We start from the raw sequence: 18,689 nt of genomic DNA, 5'->3' as shown, positions 1-18,689 counted from the left end.
TGCATGCTTTTTCATTTTAGGATTGGGAAACACCTATACTTCTGGAGAGATACAAATGTTTATTTTTTTTTTAACCACTTATCAATAAAATTTGTTTTATTTTTTAAAAAGCTATGTTTATACTACAGAATTGTGTCTTCTGCCAAAACAGATTATATGTCGATGAATTAGTTAGGTAAGTAGTTAGTTAGTTAGTTAGTTAGTTAGTTAGTTGTTAAACTCAAGTTAGTTAACATACAGTGTAGTGTTGGTTTCAGGAGAAGACCGCAGGGATTCATCTCTTACATACGACACCCAGTGCTCCTCAGTGCTCATCCCAACAAGTGCCCTTCTTAATAACCCATCACCCATTTAGCCCATCCCTCTACCCATCTCCCCTCCAGCAACCCTTAGTTTCTTCTCTGTATTTAAGAGTCTCTTATGGTTTGTCTCCCTCTCTGTTTTTATCTTATTTTTCCTTCCCTTTCCTTATGTTCATCTGTTTTGTTTCTTAAATTCCACAGTGAGTGAAATCATATTTGTCTTTCTCTGACTTATTTCACTTAACATAATGCACTCCAGTTCCATCCACATTTTTGCAAATGGCAAGATTTCGTTCTTTTTCATTGTCAAGTAATACTGAGTTGTGTGTGTGTGTGTGTGTGTGTGTGTGTGTGTGTGTATGTGTATGTATCACACCCATTCTGTGGTATACACACACACACACACACACACACTTTTCATCAGGTGATGGACATTTGGGCTATTTCCATAATTTGGCTATTGTTGATAGCACAGCTATAAACATTGGAGTGAATATCCCCCTTTGAATCAGCATTTTTGTATCTTTTGGACAAATACCTAGTAGTGCAATTGCTGGGTTGTAGGGTAGTTCTATTTTTAATTTTTTGAGGAAGCTCCATGTCATTTTCTAGAGTGTCTGCACCAGTTTGCATTCCCACCAGCAGACAAAAGCGTCCCCCTACTCCGCATCCTTGCCAGCATCTGTTGTTTCCTGAGTTAATTTTAGCTATTCTGACAAGTGTTGAGGTGGTATCTCATTGTGATTTTGAATTGTATTTCTCTGATAATACAATACAGTGAGAATTGTATTTCTCCAATAATACAGTGATGTTGAGTATCTTTTCATGTGTCTGTTAGCCATTTGGATGTCTTCTTTGAAAATGTGTCTATTTATGTTTTCTGCCCATTTCTTCAATAGATTATTTGTTTTTTTGGGTACTGAGTTTGATAACTTCTTTTTAGATTTTAGGTACCAACCCTTTATCTGATATATCATATTCAAATATCTTCTCCCATTCCTTCAGTTGACTTTTAGTTTTGTTGATTGTTTACTTTGCTGTGCAGAAGCTTTTTATCTTGATGAGGGGCAGTAGTTCATTTTTGCTTTTGTTTCCCTTGTCTCCAGAGATGTGTCAAGTACAAAGTTGCTGTGGGTGAGGTCAAAGGGGTTGCTGCCTGTTTTCTCCTGTAGGAGTTTGATGGTTTCCTATCTCACATTTCGGTCTTTCATCCATTTTGAATTTCTTTTGATGGATGGTGTTTTTTTGATCACCAACAGTGATACAGTTGGATATTTCACTTCTATCACTCCTTGAGCCAGCTAGTTAAGATTAATACTTACTTGATTTTTGTTCAGAGATACTTGTTCTACTTAAAAAGTAAGACCCTTTAAAAGGGCACATGATCCTCAATATCCAGAAAAATGTACTTTCTCTTTCCTTTTGAAGTTTAACTTATGATTTTAAGTTATGGGAAATTTCAAGCATGTATAAAAGCCAAGAATATGCTATAATGCACACTATTGTGCCCACCACCACTTTTGCTATTCCTATCTTTTTGTTAAAAGATAGTTAATGATTTAAATGGGAATGCCTTTATCTTAGAATTGTAATGTATTTTTTCTACATAGCTTTTTTTTTTTTAATATCACCCAATGGTCATTTATTCAGTATGTAGTCCTCAAATTTCCTCAATTTGATTAAAAGTAAAGATTTCATTTTTCAGATTTGTCTAAAGCAGTTTCTAATGGTCACTAGGGTGTTTGTTTTCATTTTCTTTTTCTTCATGCGCCCAAGTGTAATAATGTTGAATATGCCTGTTAAATGATGTACGTGCGGAAACCCTTGGACCAAATCTAAGAAGCGTTACCTTGAAAATACAGTGGCTGTGCAAACACTGAAGTCTTTTCAGATGTTGAAGTGTTTTTCCAAGGGTGATATTTAGTGTCATGCATATTCAGAAAAGGGTTCTTATTCTCTTGAGCCAAAATTAGTATGCACAGGCACAATCCCTGTTTTTCTTAATTTCTTAGTGCAATTGACGTTCTTTATTTCGTTTCTGTATCACTCATGTGAAACTGATTGTTTCAGTGTGTTCCCTAGATGATCCCCTCATTGCTTTGTGTATTTTGAACGCTTTTTAAAAACTACTTTAAAAAAGTAGGTACGGGGTTCTTATTTTTTAATTACCACTGCTTACACATGTGTACACACATACACACACACACACACACACACACTCTCTATCACATTTCTGGTAGATTGTTGAAAAGAGGATCTTTTAAAAGACAGAGGCTACTATGATAAGGGTGAGCTAAGTAGGGGAATGCAGTGGAGCTAAGGGTTAGGAACGGCAGATACTTATGCATGAAATCCTAACAGCACACTAGATTCTGGGGTGAAGGCCAGTGGAATATTTTTGCTTGCTCAGGCATTGAAGTTATGCAAACAGAAGCTATTGCACACCCAGAGATTCTTGATTGAGAAAGTAAACTTGTACATTTGTTGTTTTTTTTTTTTTAATAGGTTCAAAAAGGCATTTGAATCTGAGCCATCACTACAGTCAGGAATTAATTATGCGGTCCTTCTCCTGGCAGCTGGGCACCAGTTTGAATCTTCCTTTGAGCTCCGGAAAGTTGGTAATTGCAGCTTGATAATTTTACATGGAAATCAAGAAACTGGACCCAACTTGGTACAAAGAAAAAGAATCATTGATAGATAGACCCTTTGCTTTTATCTTATCTGTCTTTCTGAAAAAAAATTACTATATCTCCTTGCTTAGTGTTTCCTACTATTGTGCCGAATCCTGATATTGGGATGTAATTTGGTTTTTAGTTTATTTTACCTGTTTCTAAAAACCCCCTGGTTAATATTTATTGTTCCAGCACAAACTAAAATTGAAAAAATGGGCTCTGCAGTCAGCTTCAACTCCTAAATAAGGTAGTGTTTGGAGCATTAGAAACATTTCCTAGTTTAGATTTAGAGAAGGAAGAAGAAGGAGAAGAGGAAGAAAAGATTTCTGACAGTTTCTATTTCTGATTCCCCTCTACACCTTCAAGCGCTGTGATTTCAGTGGTGTTGGAGGTGGAGCCTCCCTAAGCCCCCAGACCAGCAGGCCAAGCAGATGGCAGTCTTGGCAATGACCAGTCTCCTCAGAGACCATCTCTGGATTATAGCCGTTGACAGGATGTGCTTCTGTCCCTCTTATCTGTGGACATCATCTCATCTTCTTTGGAATTTGAAGAATTACGGCATCTTAGTGAATAAGTTCTGTGTGATTTTCTTGGTTCTGGCTTTCGTAGCATTTTTTAAGGTTTTACATACTGGAATACCATATTAGAATGATGAAGAGATTTTGCTCTCTCCTAGTGTCTAACCAATTCTCTTTCAGGGAATCTTTCCAACTCTTGGAGGAGTCATTACTACAGACCTAGAAATACGCCATATTTTTCACAGACGGAAAAAATTCTTAGTGAATCCATGAATTGCAGAAGATTCTTTCACTTTAAGATTTTTAACTGGAGAAGGTTTTTCTTCAGTTTTCCTTCAAGAAAAATGAGTCCTGCACTTTTTTACATTTGAGGGAAGGGCTTATAAAATAGCCATGTGTAATGTTCTGGGAAATCCTTGATGGCAAATAAAGTTTGAGTATTAAGTAATTTTTGAAAGAGCCCAGACTAAAAGAATGATAAAATGCTTTTGCTACTGAATTGCACTGGTATTCAATGCACAAAGCTTTATTTGAAATGATTTTTCAGTTGGTAAATGAAATCAGAGAAAATGCATTGCAACTTGTACTTTTCAGAAATTATTATTATAAACAAATTTGTATCTAAGGTTGATTTTCTAACTCCACACTAGCTAAAATTCTTTACATACTAGTGATCTAAAAATAATTTGTACTGCTGTATTCTTTTTTTTTTTTTTTTAATTTTTTTTTTTCCAACGTTTATTTATTTTTGGGACAGAGAGAGACAGAGCATGAACGGGGGAGGGGCAGAGAGAGAGGGAGACACAGAATCGGAAACAGGCTCCAGGCTCTGAGCCATCAGCCCAGAGCCTGATGCGGGGCTCGAACTCACAGACCGCGAGATCGTGACCTGGCTGAAGTCGGACGCTTAACCGACTGCGCCACCCAGGCGCCCCTGTAATGCTGTATTCTTAAACTTAAGGAGAAGTTTTATCGAAGCCTCCAGATCATTGCAGGAATTGACACTAATTTGCGTGTGTTGATAGAACAATAACATAGTGGTTTGAAAATGTACCTCTTCTAAATTCTCATTTTTAAGTTAAACATAGATTAAAACGATCAGCACTCTGCTAAGAGAATAGATCTCATCACAAAAAGGAAATAATTATGTGATATGAATGAAGTGTTAGCTAACACTATGATAGTAGCCATTTTACAGTATTTAAGTGTATCAAAGGAACACATTTTACATCTTAAACTTACACGATATCATATGTCAATTGTATATTACAATAAAGCTGAGGGAGAAAAAGAATGGAGGTTTGAGGAACTATAATTAATATAACTCTCTACAGAAAACATAGTTTAATTTTTTTTCCCAAGAACTCATTCACAGTATATGTTGAACAGGCATTTGAAAGCATATGAAGCTGAATTTTAAATTTTGGAAAGTGCAGAACATACACAGACTTAAAATGTGACTTGACAATGAATTTTTAGCCACTTCAAGAATGAAATTTTAGGTTTCTAAAATACTGTGATACACTCTCCAAATTGTATGTCCTTTATAACTAAAAGGCAATTAAAACTTACTGGATTGTACTCAATCATAAATTATGCTCTTAATCATAGGCTGACCTAAAGTTGATTTTTTATGGCACAATAGGATTAGAAGGGTTTTCAAAGAAAAGCAAGAGTTAACTAGTCTAATATAAAAATAATTATATGTGAAAAAGAAGACTGATAACACATTTTGCATATTTTAAAGATATACTTTTAAAAAGCATTTTTTTTAACGTTTATTTATTTTTGAGATAGAGAGAGACAGAGCATGAACAGGGGAGGGTCAGAGAGAGGGAGACACAGCATCTGAAACAGGCTCCAGGCTCTGAGCTGTCAGCACAGAGCCCGACGCGGGGCTCGAACTCATGGACCGCGAGATCATGACCTGAGCCGAAGTCGGCCGCTTAACTGACTGAGCCACCCAGGCGCCCCTGAAAAGCATTTGTAAATACTCTAATCAAATTTCTCAGTAATTTATATCTTCCTATATTTCTTCTCTTGACCCGCTGCAGTTGTACAGATTAGCCTGAATTAGTGACTTCCCCTTAGTAATCAGACTTTTTTTTAATGAAATCTCTTCTTCAGGTGCATTTTGAAATTTTGATTTTTTAATAAAAGGTAAGCAATTAAAATTTAAGATACCGTAAGATAATCACTAAATTGGAGGCCTCTAAACATATCATCTTAAATTTAAGATCTCTAAGGTAAAACTATTCTTAACTGTCCTAATCTATTGCCCAAAGACTCTCAATTCTGGTCATGTGTGTATTTGAGGTCAAGACTACTTCATGATCTGTGTTTCACTTTCCCAGTTTTTGAATAATCATTGATATTTAGACTACTTAGAACTAGGATTTAAAACACAGAACCACAGGGGCTCCTGGGTGGCTCAGTCGGTTAAGCATCCGACTTCTGCTCAGGTCATGATCTCACGGTCCGTGAGTTCGAGCCCCGCGTCGGGCTCTGTGCTGACAGCTCAGAGCCTGGAGCCTGTTTCAGATTCTGTGTCTCCCTCTCTCTCTGACCCTCCCCTGTTCATGCTCTGCCTCTCTCTGTCTCTCAAAAATGAATAAACATTAAAAAAAAAATAATTAAAAAAAATAAAATAAAACACAGAACCACAAGGTGCCTGGGTGGCTCAGTTAGTTAAACATCTGACTCTAGGGGCGCCTGGGTGGCGCAGTCGGTTGAGCGTCCGACTTCAGCCAGGTCACGATCTCGCGGTCCGTGAGTTCGAGCCCTGCGTCGGGCTCTGGGCTGATGGCTCAGAGCCTGGAGCCTGTTTCCAATTCTGTGTCTCCCTCTCTCTCTGCCCCTCCCCCGTTCGTGCTCTGTCTCTCTCTGTCCCAAAAATAAATAAAAAAAACGTTGAAAAAAAAAATGAAATAAACTCACCCTGTGAAGAAGTTTATTTTTTTTTTTAAACAAAAAAAAAAAAAAAAAAAAAAAATCTGACTCTTGATTTCAGTTCAGGTCATGATGGCACAGTCCTGAGATTGAGCCCTGTGTTGGGCTCTGCACTGGGCCTGGAGCCTACTTGGGATTCTCTCTCACCCTGTCTCTCTCTGCCTCTCCTCCTGCTCATTCTCTCTCTCTCTCTAAGGAAAAAAGAAAAAAGAAAAAAAAAAAAGCCACAGAACCACATCTTACATGTTCTTCCTATTTCCAGCTTCACAAGACTTAAAGTTAATATTCAGATTTTAGCTAAGTAACAGACGATTTCCCCATTTTTGTGGAATTTTTCAATCAACTATGAGACATTTTATGGGAGAGAGTCAGAATTAGGGGTTTGGTGATGTAATGATGATGTAATAAAAGAACAGGGTGCTTGGAATTGAGACAAACCACTCTTCAAATCTCATTTTCAGGGAGCAATCAAAATGAAATCTGTATTACTGAATATAAAAATCCATGATTCTATAAAGATAATTTAAAAAAGGAAGTCAAAACAAAAACAAAATCCATCACCCACCACAACACAACTCATTTGTCATGTATTGGGATGACCAGTTTCTCGGAAAATTAGAAATTATAGGGAAGAAATTACATCCCTTCCTTCCTTTTTTAAGAGATACCACAGCTCATCTAGCAGATGAGGTACAGCTCTTCATAAAGTATGCTGCATACTAAATGTATTAATCCCTGGGAGAGGGTAGTCTTCAAAAGAATTCTAGTTAATGAAGTGGAGGGAATAATAAGGCCGACATCGATAGTGATGTTGCAATAATGATCATCAGAACTAAAACCATTAAGTGAAAATGTTTCTTTTTCTTTATTTTAGAGAGAGAGAGAGAGAGAGTGCACACATGAGGGAGTAGAGGTAGAGAGGGGAATCCCAAGCAGGCTCTGCACTGCCAGCACAGAGCCCGATGCGGGTCCTGAACCCATGAACTCTGAGATTATGACCTGAGCCGAAACTAAGAGTTGGACACTTAACGGCCTGAACCACCCAGGCGCCCCAGAAAATGTTTATTTTTGTAAAAACTTCATTTCACCATATTTACGTGATACCGATGCTCACTCACACATTGCTTGTTAGCCACAAAGGACAAATATGCCTGTAGAATCCATTCTGTTTATGCCCCCAGGGATCCGGCTGTCAGCAAGCCAGCCAGAATCCCTAATAGTGAGATGGCCCAACAGTGCTTCTTCATGTGATGAACATGGAGTAAGCAGCAGTTCCTGTAAAGTAGTCTCACTCAGATTTTATGACCTAATGTCCAGCTAATAAGAATCGCAGTGGCTATAAAAATGAGTTAGACAACACAAACATGTCAGATTCATTCCAAGGTCAAAGTTAAATGTCACTCTCATAATACGAACTTCTGGCATGTAAGCATAAATCAGAAATTTTGTTTTAACGCTAGTACTGTGATTTTCCTATTACACATTGTGATAGTCCCTATTTAAATGTTTAACATGATTTGCTGCTAGATCAATCCTTGGTTCAATGTTCTGCAAGCATGACACAATAAAAAGAGCTTATTTCAAATGAGGTTAGTAGAGACACCTATTTTCGGTATCTCATTTTCCCCATGCACTTTCTTCTTTCCTTTGTATTCATTGAATTTTTTTATTATACCTAGATAGGACATCGTGCATGTTGTTCCATACCTGTGTGTAATTTTTTTCATCTTATGAAATTTTAAGGAGGCAAAGCTATTCTCTTTCTTATTATCACAAAATGTGAAGGATTCCCAAATGGACTTTTTCTTTTTCTTTATTTTCTTTGTAGAGACAGAGAGATTGTGAGTGGGAGAGACAGAGTGTGAGAAAGAGAGAGAGAGGGAGAATCCCAAGTAGGTTCCACACTCAGCTTGGTGTCTGACACGGGGCTTGATCCTACGACCCTGGGATCATGACCTGAGCTGACATCAAGAGTTGGGTGCCCAACCAACTGAGCCATCCAGGCTCCCCACAAATGGACTTTTTCTTGAAATGCTCAGGGCTTAAGTGTAATTATATCATAAAAAGTGACATAGTGTTTTTTCAAGATTATTTTGTTTGGTTAAAGTATCGTTTTCCAAAAAAATTCATACCTCTCAGGAAATATAAAATAGAACACTTGTAAAACATTTTATTTAACTCCATTGATATGGAAAAGAGGATATGTCCAGTTCAAAGTGCATTTAAGAAGCTAGGGTACTCATCGATCAATTAACAAGAAATGTTAGGGTAAGATTTCTGAGTTTGACTGAAAAAACAAAATTAGGCCAAATAGGTCATAAATCTTAGGGATTATCTGTTTTACTACTAGACAAAAAATATTTGTATCTCTACTGAACAAAACATGCAAGTTAACACGTAAACTTATCTAAGTCTGAGGTCTTTAATAAATAGTAAACAGTGAATGTTTTACAAGTGTTCTATTTTATATTTCCTGAGAGGTATGAATTTTTTTGGAAAACGATACTTTAACCAAACAAAATAATCTTTAAAACAGTGAACTTGCCACACTTTCCCTGGACAGTCCTTGAGGTACCTGATGCCACTGTGGGATATTGAAATGAAATGTCCCAGTTTTTTACCTTAGTCCCAAATCTCAGATAATTTCCCTGATACTTTAATGTTGTGAATACTAGTGGCAATTAACAGTTTTACAAGGATATATTCTTTTTAAACAAAGGAATGCAAATGCAAAAATAATAGAAGGCAAAGTAGAGACAAAAATGTATAATGAAATGCAAAAAAACCCAGAAGAACCAAAACAATGTTGAAAAAGAACAAAGTTGGAGGATTTACATTACCTAATTTTCAAATCTTGTTACAAAGCAACAGTGATCAAGACAGTGTTATCTGCCACTTTCCTTATTTCTTAAACTTTCTAAGTATATAATTGTTTTTGCATATAAAATTATTATTAATTATTGCCTAATTATACTCAATTATTATTTTATTAATTATTTTTGTTACTATTTATCATTATTGAATTGACCCAATTATACTCAATTCAATGAGTGATAGAATTGCATCATATTTCCCTTTCAAGTAACTAAAGGATCATTGTTATTATAAGGGAAGCAAGGTGGTTACACAACAAGGTGTTACCACCTTTTAATTTATGCATATACAGTGCAGGCATATATTAAAATTCTGGAATGATGCACATCCAAGTGACAGTGGCAGTTATCTTTGGACTTTCAAATTAAAGTGATTTTTTTTTAAATGAACTTAAACCCCCTTTTATAATTGACACTTAAAGCTATTTGAATCTGAAAGGAGGAAATAAAAGCTTATTGTATTTTAATAAAATGTCTGGCTTTTTTTTTTTTTTTTTTTTTAATTAAAAAGGCTCTGCCTGGGTGCTGTGTGTTTTTAACATTGTACTTCCTGTTGATCTTCTAGGGGTGAAGCTAAGTAGCCTTCTTGGTAAAAAGGGAAATTTAGAAAAACTCCAAAGCTACTGGGAAGTTGGATTTTTTCTGGGTGCCAGTGTCCTGGCCAATGACCACATGAGAGTCATCCAAGCATCTGAAAAGCTTTTTAAACTGAAGACGCCAGCATGGTAATAGTAAAGTGTTATGTGTTTAAGCAATTACTTTTAATAAGCAACTCTTATCACTTATTTCCAAATTGTTTTATTTGTTGAACTGACGATTAGATTGAATTTATTTGCTTATAGAACGAAATGTAGAATTTAGAGGAAAACCTCATGTTCATAAATAAAATGTGTTGAATATAGGTTCTGGTGGTTTTGGGCATAGGTGAGGTCTGCTTGCCTTCAGCTTAGCCTTTTCATGACATTGACCAACCCACTAGCCCAAGTTGGCTAGGGTTACCCAGAGGAATCATGCAGAGGCCTCACATTTTGCACCTGCAAATTGAATCGGTAGATTGACAGATTTTTATCCCAACCTCCCCCGTTTCTGCCCCAAACGTATACCCTATGTTCTCTTTATGACCTAATCTGTTTTGGGATTCTCATTGTTGATTTTCACTTCTTTATGCTAAGGCTTGTTAATGCATTTGAATGTTTCCTATATGTGTGTATTTGTCTCATTTCAAATTGTTCCTGGAGTGCCCCCAAGTCTCATCATTATGTATGTGGTAATTGAAGAGATGAAAGCAAAATTCCATGTGCATTTAGGACTGTTCTGGAAAACAATGCTGATTTTATTATATATCATGTGTGATGATCACTAGCCATAAAGACTTTAAAAGGTTGACCATGATATCAAGAAAGGCTCAGGGCGGCTCAGAGACTGGACCACTGACTTGTTTTCATCAAAGGAACCACTTGAGGAGATGCTTACCACCATAGGTCCCCATGGCTTCCTAAAAGAATTCCTCACGTTCAGGTCTTCTCATTAGCAAACCCTCCCCAGTATCACACTTATAGTGATCTTCCCAAAAATTCATGTATGACCCTTCCCCTCCACTGACATCCTTAAATCAATATGGTTGAATGGCTCTTCACAGCCTAAGGGATAAAGTCCACCTCCTTGGCTGGTGAACAAGGTTTACCTTTAGTCATTCCAGCCTCCGATCTTGTCACACCCCCCGGTTACACTGCTCTCCAGTCACATGAAATGTGCCAGACTGTGGCTTCATGCATTTGTGTCTCAGCACACGGTGAGAAGGCCTCTTCCTGGGATCTTCTCTACCTGGGGACCTTCCTAAATCTGCCCACAAACCAGACCCCCACCTAAAACCCTTTTCTGCATCCGGATAGAAGCATGTGGGTGTTATTGCATAAACACATGTGATCAGTTCATCTCATGAAATCTTCTTTCGTGTTTGTCATTTTTAAATTAGGGGTGCCTGGGTGGCTCAGTCGGTTAAGTGTCTGAATTTGGCTCAGGTCATGATCTCGCGGTTCATGGGTTTGAGCCCTGCGTCAGGCTCTGTGGTGACAGCTCAGAGCCTGACTTTGGTTAATTGTATCTCTGTGTATTGGTATCCCTACTGATATTTAGGTTGCTGTGCTATCCCTTTTACATTCCTGTCTCCTCGGCACTGTGTGCTGCTACTTAGGAACAGGGTTGTACTATTAGTGCGATGTCAACAGTAGGTGTTCAGCAAATGACATGAAATAAATGAACCAATAAATGCCTGCGTTACATGCCGCCAAATCTGTCATTTCTTTACAGTGATCATTCTGATGGTCTAGAAGGGGCTGAAGCACAGGTCCAAAGAGCTTTGGTGTGAGGTATCCCAGCTTCTGTTGACAAGAAAGCAGACATTATTTTATGCAACAGTAATAACCACAAAACAATGCCTTAAGTGTCCATTCACTTAATGTTAATGTCCATGTTTATAGCTTATGAAGTACTTGCAAACCCACTAATTCATGTAATTATCTTGCTCCTCATTTTTTCCTAACTTTTTCCCTTGAGGCGCCATCTGTCTTGTTAGGTTGGAGGGTCTTTGTATAATATATCAGCTGAGTTGCTTCAAAGCAAAATAATGATCCCTTATGAAGGGTCTATTTAGAAAAGCTTTCTCATGGAAGCATATTTTAAGACATGTGCATTAACCACTCCCTTGAATAGAAGACAGGCATTTTTGTAAAAGTCATGTTTTCAGCAGACGTATCAGTCAGTCCAAGCTATTTAAGCCCTCTGCACCTCAGTTTCCTCATCTTTAAAATGATGTTATAACAGCCTACTTTATTGAATTTTTGTGAGATACAGAGGAGACAACGTACGTGAAAGTACATGGCATATAACAAATAATGAGTAATGTGTGGGGAATCGGAATACCTAAATATTAACGCTATATTTCAATTACATCCACAGATTAAAACCAGGATACATGGGAAAAGGTGGTTCTAAATTTGCCCATTGTGTGTTTTATATCTTTTCATTTTTAGGTACCTCAAGTCTATTGTAGAGACAATTTTGATATATAAGCATTTTGTGAAACTGACTACAGAGCAGCCTGTGGCCAAACAGGAGCTGGTGGACTTCTGGATGGATTTCCTGGTGGAGGCCACAAAGACAGATGTTACTGTAGTTAGGTTTCCGGTGAGTACTCTTCATTTAACTTAACTTTAAGTGCATTTCTATTTTGTTTCTTTTATTTAAAGAACATCTTGCACTGTGATTTTAATAGTACTAGTGTTACTTTTTTAAAATAACTTCTCAAAATCAGAGAAGTGAGATACATCTTTATGTTTTTGCCATGAAATTGGGTGATTTCTTGTGATAAGTTGTAAAGTGTGCTTTCCAAGAAAAGATTGTCTCTTGCTTAGCGCAGTTAGTCAACATATCGCTTCCGACCAGACACAAGGGTGCTGTTAATTCATACTACAGTTTTGTTAACATTGTCATCAGTATCATTACCATTATTGTGGTGAAAAGTGTCAAGCTCACCTGGGTCGTTATTCCATCTCGACCACTCATTACCCACATGGGTCAGAGTTAGATTTAGTGTCCCTAGCCACCTTTTACAATGCCTTGGATCATGAGAAATGATGACTCATAGGTTCCAGTTTGCAACTTATTTTGGCCAGATATAGATATAGATACATGTATAGTAGACACACACACACTTTTAAAAATATATTGCTCATCTTCTCAGCTGCTGCCTTTCCCATCCTGATGGCTCTCAGAATGCCATCCAGAGCAGTATAAGCTTAGCATCTGATTCAAGAATTACCAAGTCACTGTGTGCACTAATCTCCTCCCATTACGGTTTTGATGCCGTAAAACTCTGTTTGAGCTCTCTAGTCCAGTCCTCCCTATTCAGGTGGTAACCAAGCTCAATTCTTTTTCTCTAATTCTTGTTCTCCAGTTCTTGCTTGTAGGATCATCTGTTTCATTTCATTAAATCCATTGCTGGCATTAACACGCTTTCTTTACTCTTCCTTCCCGATGAAGCCTTGAGCTCCGCAGGATCTTCATTTGAAAATCCTTTCAAACTAAAACACTTTGTTTTCTAGCCTAGATAATGTGTAACCTAGGAAAATACTTATCTCAGACTGAGCTGGCAGCATGCCTTCAGCTGATGCTCTGATGATAGCAAACGTGGGGAAAGAAGACAGCACAGAACTGAAGTATCTAATTGACTGTTGACTTGATTGAATAGAAAATCAGCTATGAAAAGAAACCACTCATATTAGCTATTCTGAGCTAATTTAAATTAGTTTAATGTGAATTTGTCTGTCATGATATGAATATAAAAAAATAAAACTCGAAAATAGTAAGAGAGACGTTAGAATATAGGTATATACTTTGGTGAGAGAGGCTTTCTTAATTAAGCAAGAAAAGGACCTTTAAGCCCTAAAGGCAAATATTGACCAATTTGATATCATTAAAAATTCTAACTTTTGTTCAGTGAAGAACACCATAAACATGGCAAATGCTAGACAGGGAGAAAATATTTAATATTAATGCAGCAAAATGATCAATTTGCCTAATTGCACAAAGAAAAAAAAACCAACTCCTACTAATTGGTAAGCAAAAGAAAAAGAAAATGGGCAAATCACATGAAAAGATAATAACCTCACTGGCTAGTCAAAAATGCAAATTAAAATGAGACATTGTACCTGTGCCATTTTGCACAGGTGCACATCTGTCTGTAGGATAAATTCCCAGAAGTGAAATTGATTGATATTGCCCCGTTGCCCTCCATAGGAATTGTATCAATTGACATTCTCACTGGCAACATTCGAGACTGACTATTTTCCGAAAGTCTCTCCTAAAAGGTGTGTTTATCATATTTGTGCTTTTTTAAACTTACAGATGAAAAAATGGTGTATTAGGATGGTTTTAATTAGTGTTTCTCTTATTATGTGTCAGGTTGTGCATATGATTAAGTTTGTGTTTAAAAGACTACTCAGTGATAGGGCACCTGGGTGGCTCAGTCAGTTAAGCATCCGACTTTGGCTCAGGTTATGGTCTCGTGGTTCGTGGGTTCGAACCCTGCATCGGGCTCTGTGCTGACAGCTCAGAGTCTGGAGCCTGCTTCAGATTCTGTGTCTCCCTCTCTCTATGCCCCTCCCCCATTTGCATTCTGTCTCTCTCTCAAAAATAAATAAGCATTAAGTAAAAGACCACTCAGTGATTAAAATAATGATAATAATAATAATAATAATAATAATAATTTGTTGCCAACATTTAAAAATAAGAAGAGTTGGTTCTTTAGTGCCAGCTATGATGGAGTAAATGGTATTGGTATTGCTATTGCTATAAATAACTATAAAAATCTGGACAAAATATGTAAAATACTGTTTGTAGACATTAAATAGCAGTCATCGCAGGGTTGTGATCCTTGAGCAGGGAGGTACTGGAGTTGAGTCCCACCTTCACCTGCTTTTTTTCTGTAAGGTGTTTTTCTGGCTGCAGCCCAAGGAGGTGGAGCCCTAGCAGGGAATAGCATTCTCCCTGGGCACAGCAGGCAGGAAGGAGTGTTTGGGACTCTCAGACAGATGGAGAGGATGTTGGAGAAGGGGGAGCCTTGAAGAATGAATCCCAGGATTCTGTGTGGGTATTTCCCTTGAGTCCTAGGACAACCTCTAGATAGTGTGAACAGGGGGTAAGCACAGTGTAAGTAACCACAATTGCTGGTCCCACTATTTGACTAAAATTGGATTTTAGATGAAACCTGTGTAGGTTAATTAAACCTTATAAAGGTAAATTCCCTTGCTATATAGAGGACCAGGACCAGAAGTAGTAGAGAGCATTCTTTTGAAGGTTGAGAGCTGAGCACATACCCCAGAGCTTAACCAATGCAGGGATAAGATGTTGGACTTTGGGTGATGAGACCTTGCTGAACACCCCAAGCATTTAGTGGCGACATAGAAAGCCCTTGCCCTAGGAGAAAAGGTGAAACTTAAACAGATCCACCCTAACAAAGCTGTAATAAAACTAAGTCTTGATAGGATCAAGATGAAGCACTGATAATTTGCTAGCTAGGGAGCAGGGGTGGGGAAACTTCTGGGAGGATATGATCCAGAGCCTCTGCATGGTGTCATTCAGACACAATCAAAGATTACTAGACATTCTAAGAAGCAGAAAAAAGTGATGGATAACAAAGAGCTAAAACAGCCAGTAGAGGCAGGCCCAGAAGTGATTCACATATTAAAGTGGCCACATAAGACTTCAAATAACTATAATTACTATGTTAAAGAAGATAAAAAGAAAGACAAAATAAATGAAAAGGCAGTCAACTGAAAAATAAAGTTTATAAGAAAGTCAAGTGAAAATAAGTACAGTTCATACAAAAATCTAGATTTTTAGCTATTGAAAAGTGAAAGGAACTGACAATCTGTGACTGGCCTTCTCCACAAGCAACAACCTACTAAGTCAACTAGCTGGTGCCATGTTAGATGCTGGTTACAGTCCCATCCTTCCTGCTTCACTCCTCTGCCTTTCCCCCTGGGCCCACTCCCTGCAACCATTGGAGTTTGCTCCCCCTGTATCACCACATAGAAAAAATCATGTTTCTAGTACTTGTGGTGTCATATCAGTCACTAACTCATTATGTCTTTAGAGTAGCACTAAAGTTCACACTTTATGTGTTACTTAGTTCACACTTATGAAGGCCACTGTAGGTCTCGATTGGGGTGATAGCATTATCCTTCTTTTAGTGTGGATCTGACTAAAATCAAGATGATTTATATTAGAAGTATTTTATTTGATTGTTTCCATTTATTTCACCACCATATCTGTTCTCATTCCTCAAAGAAATAATAGTGACCCTGGGTAAAAGAAAACAGACAAAAGTTTCTTAGCAAAATGATTTGAATGGTCCCATCAGTTATTATTATTTGGGTTCAGTTCAGTTGATTCTTTTTTCTCACCTCTCTTCTATGTAGATTTTCTTTCCTTCCCACATTGAACAGTTAGGAAACCATCAACCCATCACCCCAGGCTAGGTGAGAGGAGAGGAGAATGCTGCTTTTACAGACTCTTATAGGAGTTGAGACATGTACCTCTATTTAATATCTACTCTGTATATAGGGTGCCTGGGTGACTCATTCGGTTGAGCATCCGACTTTGGCTCAGGTCATGATCTCACTGCTCATGGGTTCGAGTCCCACGTCGGGCTCTGTGCTGACAGCTCAGAGCCTGGAGCCTGCTTCAGATTCTATGTCTCCCTCTCTCTATGCCCCTCCCCTCCTTGTGCTCTGTATGTGTGTCTTTCTCTCAAAAATAAACGTTAAAAATTTTTTTTAAAAATCTACTCTGTATAGTTTATAGGCCTTATACTGCCGTCATTCCCACTTCAGATGCAAGAAGTTAACAGTTAATTTTACTTTTTTAAAAATTTTGTTTAGCAGTTAATTTTAATGTTAACCAGTATAAAAGATTAGAAACTAAAAGGAAGCATGTTTATATTTCAAGTGAGTTGTGTCTAGCCAGGTTTGTCAAATTGCCTTTTTCCTTCTCCCTTCTCAGTCTTTCTGTTACCTCTGTAATGTGTGCCATAAATTCCTCCCATTTTGTTATTTCAAGGGTAGAACACTTCAAGGGTCTCAACAAATGTTAGATGATGATAATTATAGCCAATGTTTTTCCCTATCTCGACATGGGAAAACATAGGTCGGATTTTATCTGTTAGAAATATTTGAGACACAATAAAGACATAATTTGAGAAGAGAGGAGATAACCTGGTGTTGTATTTTTCTAATGTTAAATTCTGTGCCCACATAATTAGAGAAAAAGGTATATTTTCATTTGTCAGTATAGTGACTTGGAAGCTATTTTGGAAGACCCACCTTTTATTCCCGATTACTCATTTTCATTTCACAAACACTGGGATACTCAGATTTGAAAGCACTAATTCTGCCAAGTTTAGATTGAAAATTTATTTCCATTATTAATCCGTACCACTTCACTCTCTGTTGATTGGAATTTGGACCTTGATTTACCTGGTATGTTCCTAAATCAGAGTATGTTCCCTGGTGGGCTCTTACTGTGCTTTATTTGTAATCTGTTCTATCTTATTTTCATAACTAGAGCCTGACCAAGAATTAAGCCCTTACAGTTTTTTTATACTGAAGAGTAAAGAAAATATTGTCTTCCTAATCTGCTTTCTGTAGTTCTCTGTATTCTAATTTAAATAAATTTACTGTTGTGATAAATATAGCATAAAATCAGGGGTGCCTGGGTGGCTCAGTCAGTTAAGTGTCTGACTTCGGCTCAGGTCATGATCTTGAGGTTCGTGGGTTCGAGCCCCACGTTGCACTCTGTGCTGACAGCTCAGAGCCTGGAGCCTGCTGCAGATCCTGTGTCTCCCTCTCTCCCTGCCCCTCCCCTGCTCGTGCTCTGTCTCTGTCTCTCAAAAAGTGAATAAAATGTTAAAAAAATTTTTAGAAAAACAAAGATAGCATAAAATCAGTACTAAGTTTGCCGTGCCTGGCCAAGAGTCAGGTTGCTAATCCATGTGCCTTGCTCAGATTGCACGCTAGATCACAGTGTAGTGTAAGTCCATAATCCCTTGCTGATAGAATCTTCGGAAGGGTTTTTGGGTTTTTCCTCCACTTTTATTTGGCCAACTTATTTGATAGAAGATTCTTTCTAAAAGCCACTTTCCTTGAGTTTTAAGCAGTGAAGTAGAAAGAACTATTCTAGTTTCTCTGATAGTTTAGTATTGGCTTTCCTTTCCTTTTAAAATATTCCTACTTGGGGCGCCTGGGTGGGTCAGTCGGTTAAGCGGCCGACTTCGGCTCTGGTCATGATCTCGTGGTCTGTGAGTTCGAGCCCCGCGTTGGGCTCTGTGCTGACAACTCAGAGCCTGGAGACTCGGATTCTGTGTCTCCCTCTCTCTGACCCTCCCCCATTCATGCTCTGTCTCTCTCTGTCTCAAAAATAAATAAACGTTAAAAAATTTTTTTTTAAATATTCCTACTTAAGACTGCATGGGAAATTTGAGCTAAGTAGGTGCTTTTAAGCGTCTGTACAAACAGATAATAGTTGAAGTACCTTTAAAATTAGTGCATGTGTGGCATTTTGATGTTATCTGTACCTAATACCAGATATTAGTAATAATATGCTACATCCTTTGAGAGAGATTCTCAACTCACTTATTACATATCCCTCATACATCTCCAAAACAGGAGTCGGTTTTATTTCTCTCTCTCACAAGGCTAAATATATCATTAGTGAAGATCCCAGTTTTATCTTAAAGCAGTGCAAAAACATTTTTATTATTTCATACAGCTATGTCCTTTCCTTTGCCTTATATATAAAACTCAATCATAACCAGAA

The 18,689-nt window shown here is 37.7% G+C and overlaps 1 protein-coding gene across 2 annotated transcripts in view; it reads left to right on the top strand.

Annotated features, from left to right (window-relative positions):
* Nucleotides 1-18,689, top strand: part of MAP3K5 (mitogen-activated protein kinase kinase kinase 5) — a 206,725-nt gene that overhangs the window by 107,792 nt on the left and 80,244 nt on the right. For both annotated transcript variants that reach the window (XM_045499747.1, XM_045499746.1), the window contains exons 8-10: nt 2,808-2,920; nt 9,880-10,039; nt 12,347-12,500. In XM_045499747.1, coding sequence (XP_045355703.1) covers nt 2,808-2,920; nt 9,880-10,039; nt 12,347-12,500 — 427 coding nt within the window. The remainder of the gene's footprint in view (nt 1-2,807; nt 2,921-9,879; nt 10,040-12,346; nt 12,501-18,689) is intronic.

Source organism: Leopardus geoffroyi, chromosome B2, assembly GCF_018350155.1.
Source record: "Leopardus geoffroyi isolate Oge1 chromosome B2, O.geoffroyi_Oge1_pat1.0, whole genome shotgun sequence".
NCBI lineage: Eukaryota > Metazoa > Chordata > Mammalia > Carnivora > Felidae > Leopardus > Leopardus geoffroyi.
Note: the sequence above shows the minus strand (reverse complement) of the source record. Positions and strands in the feature narration are given on the sequence as shown.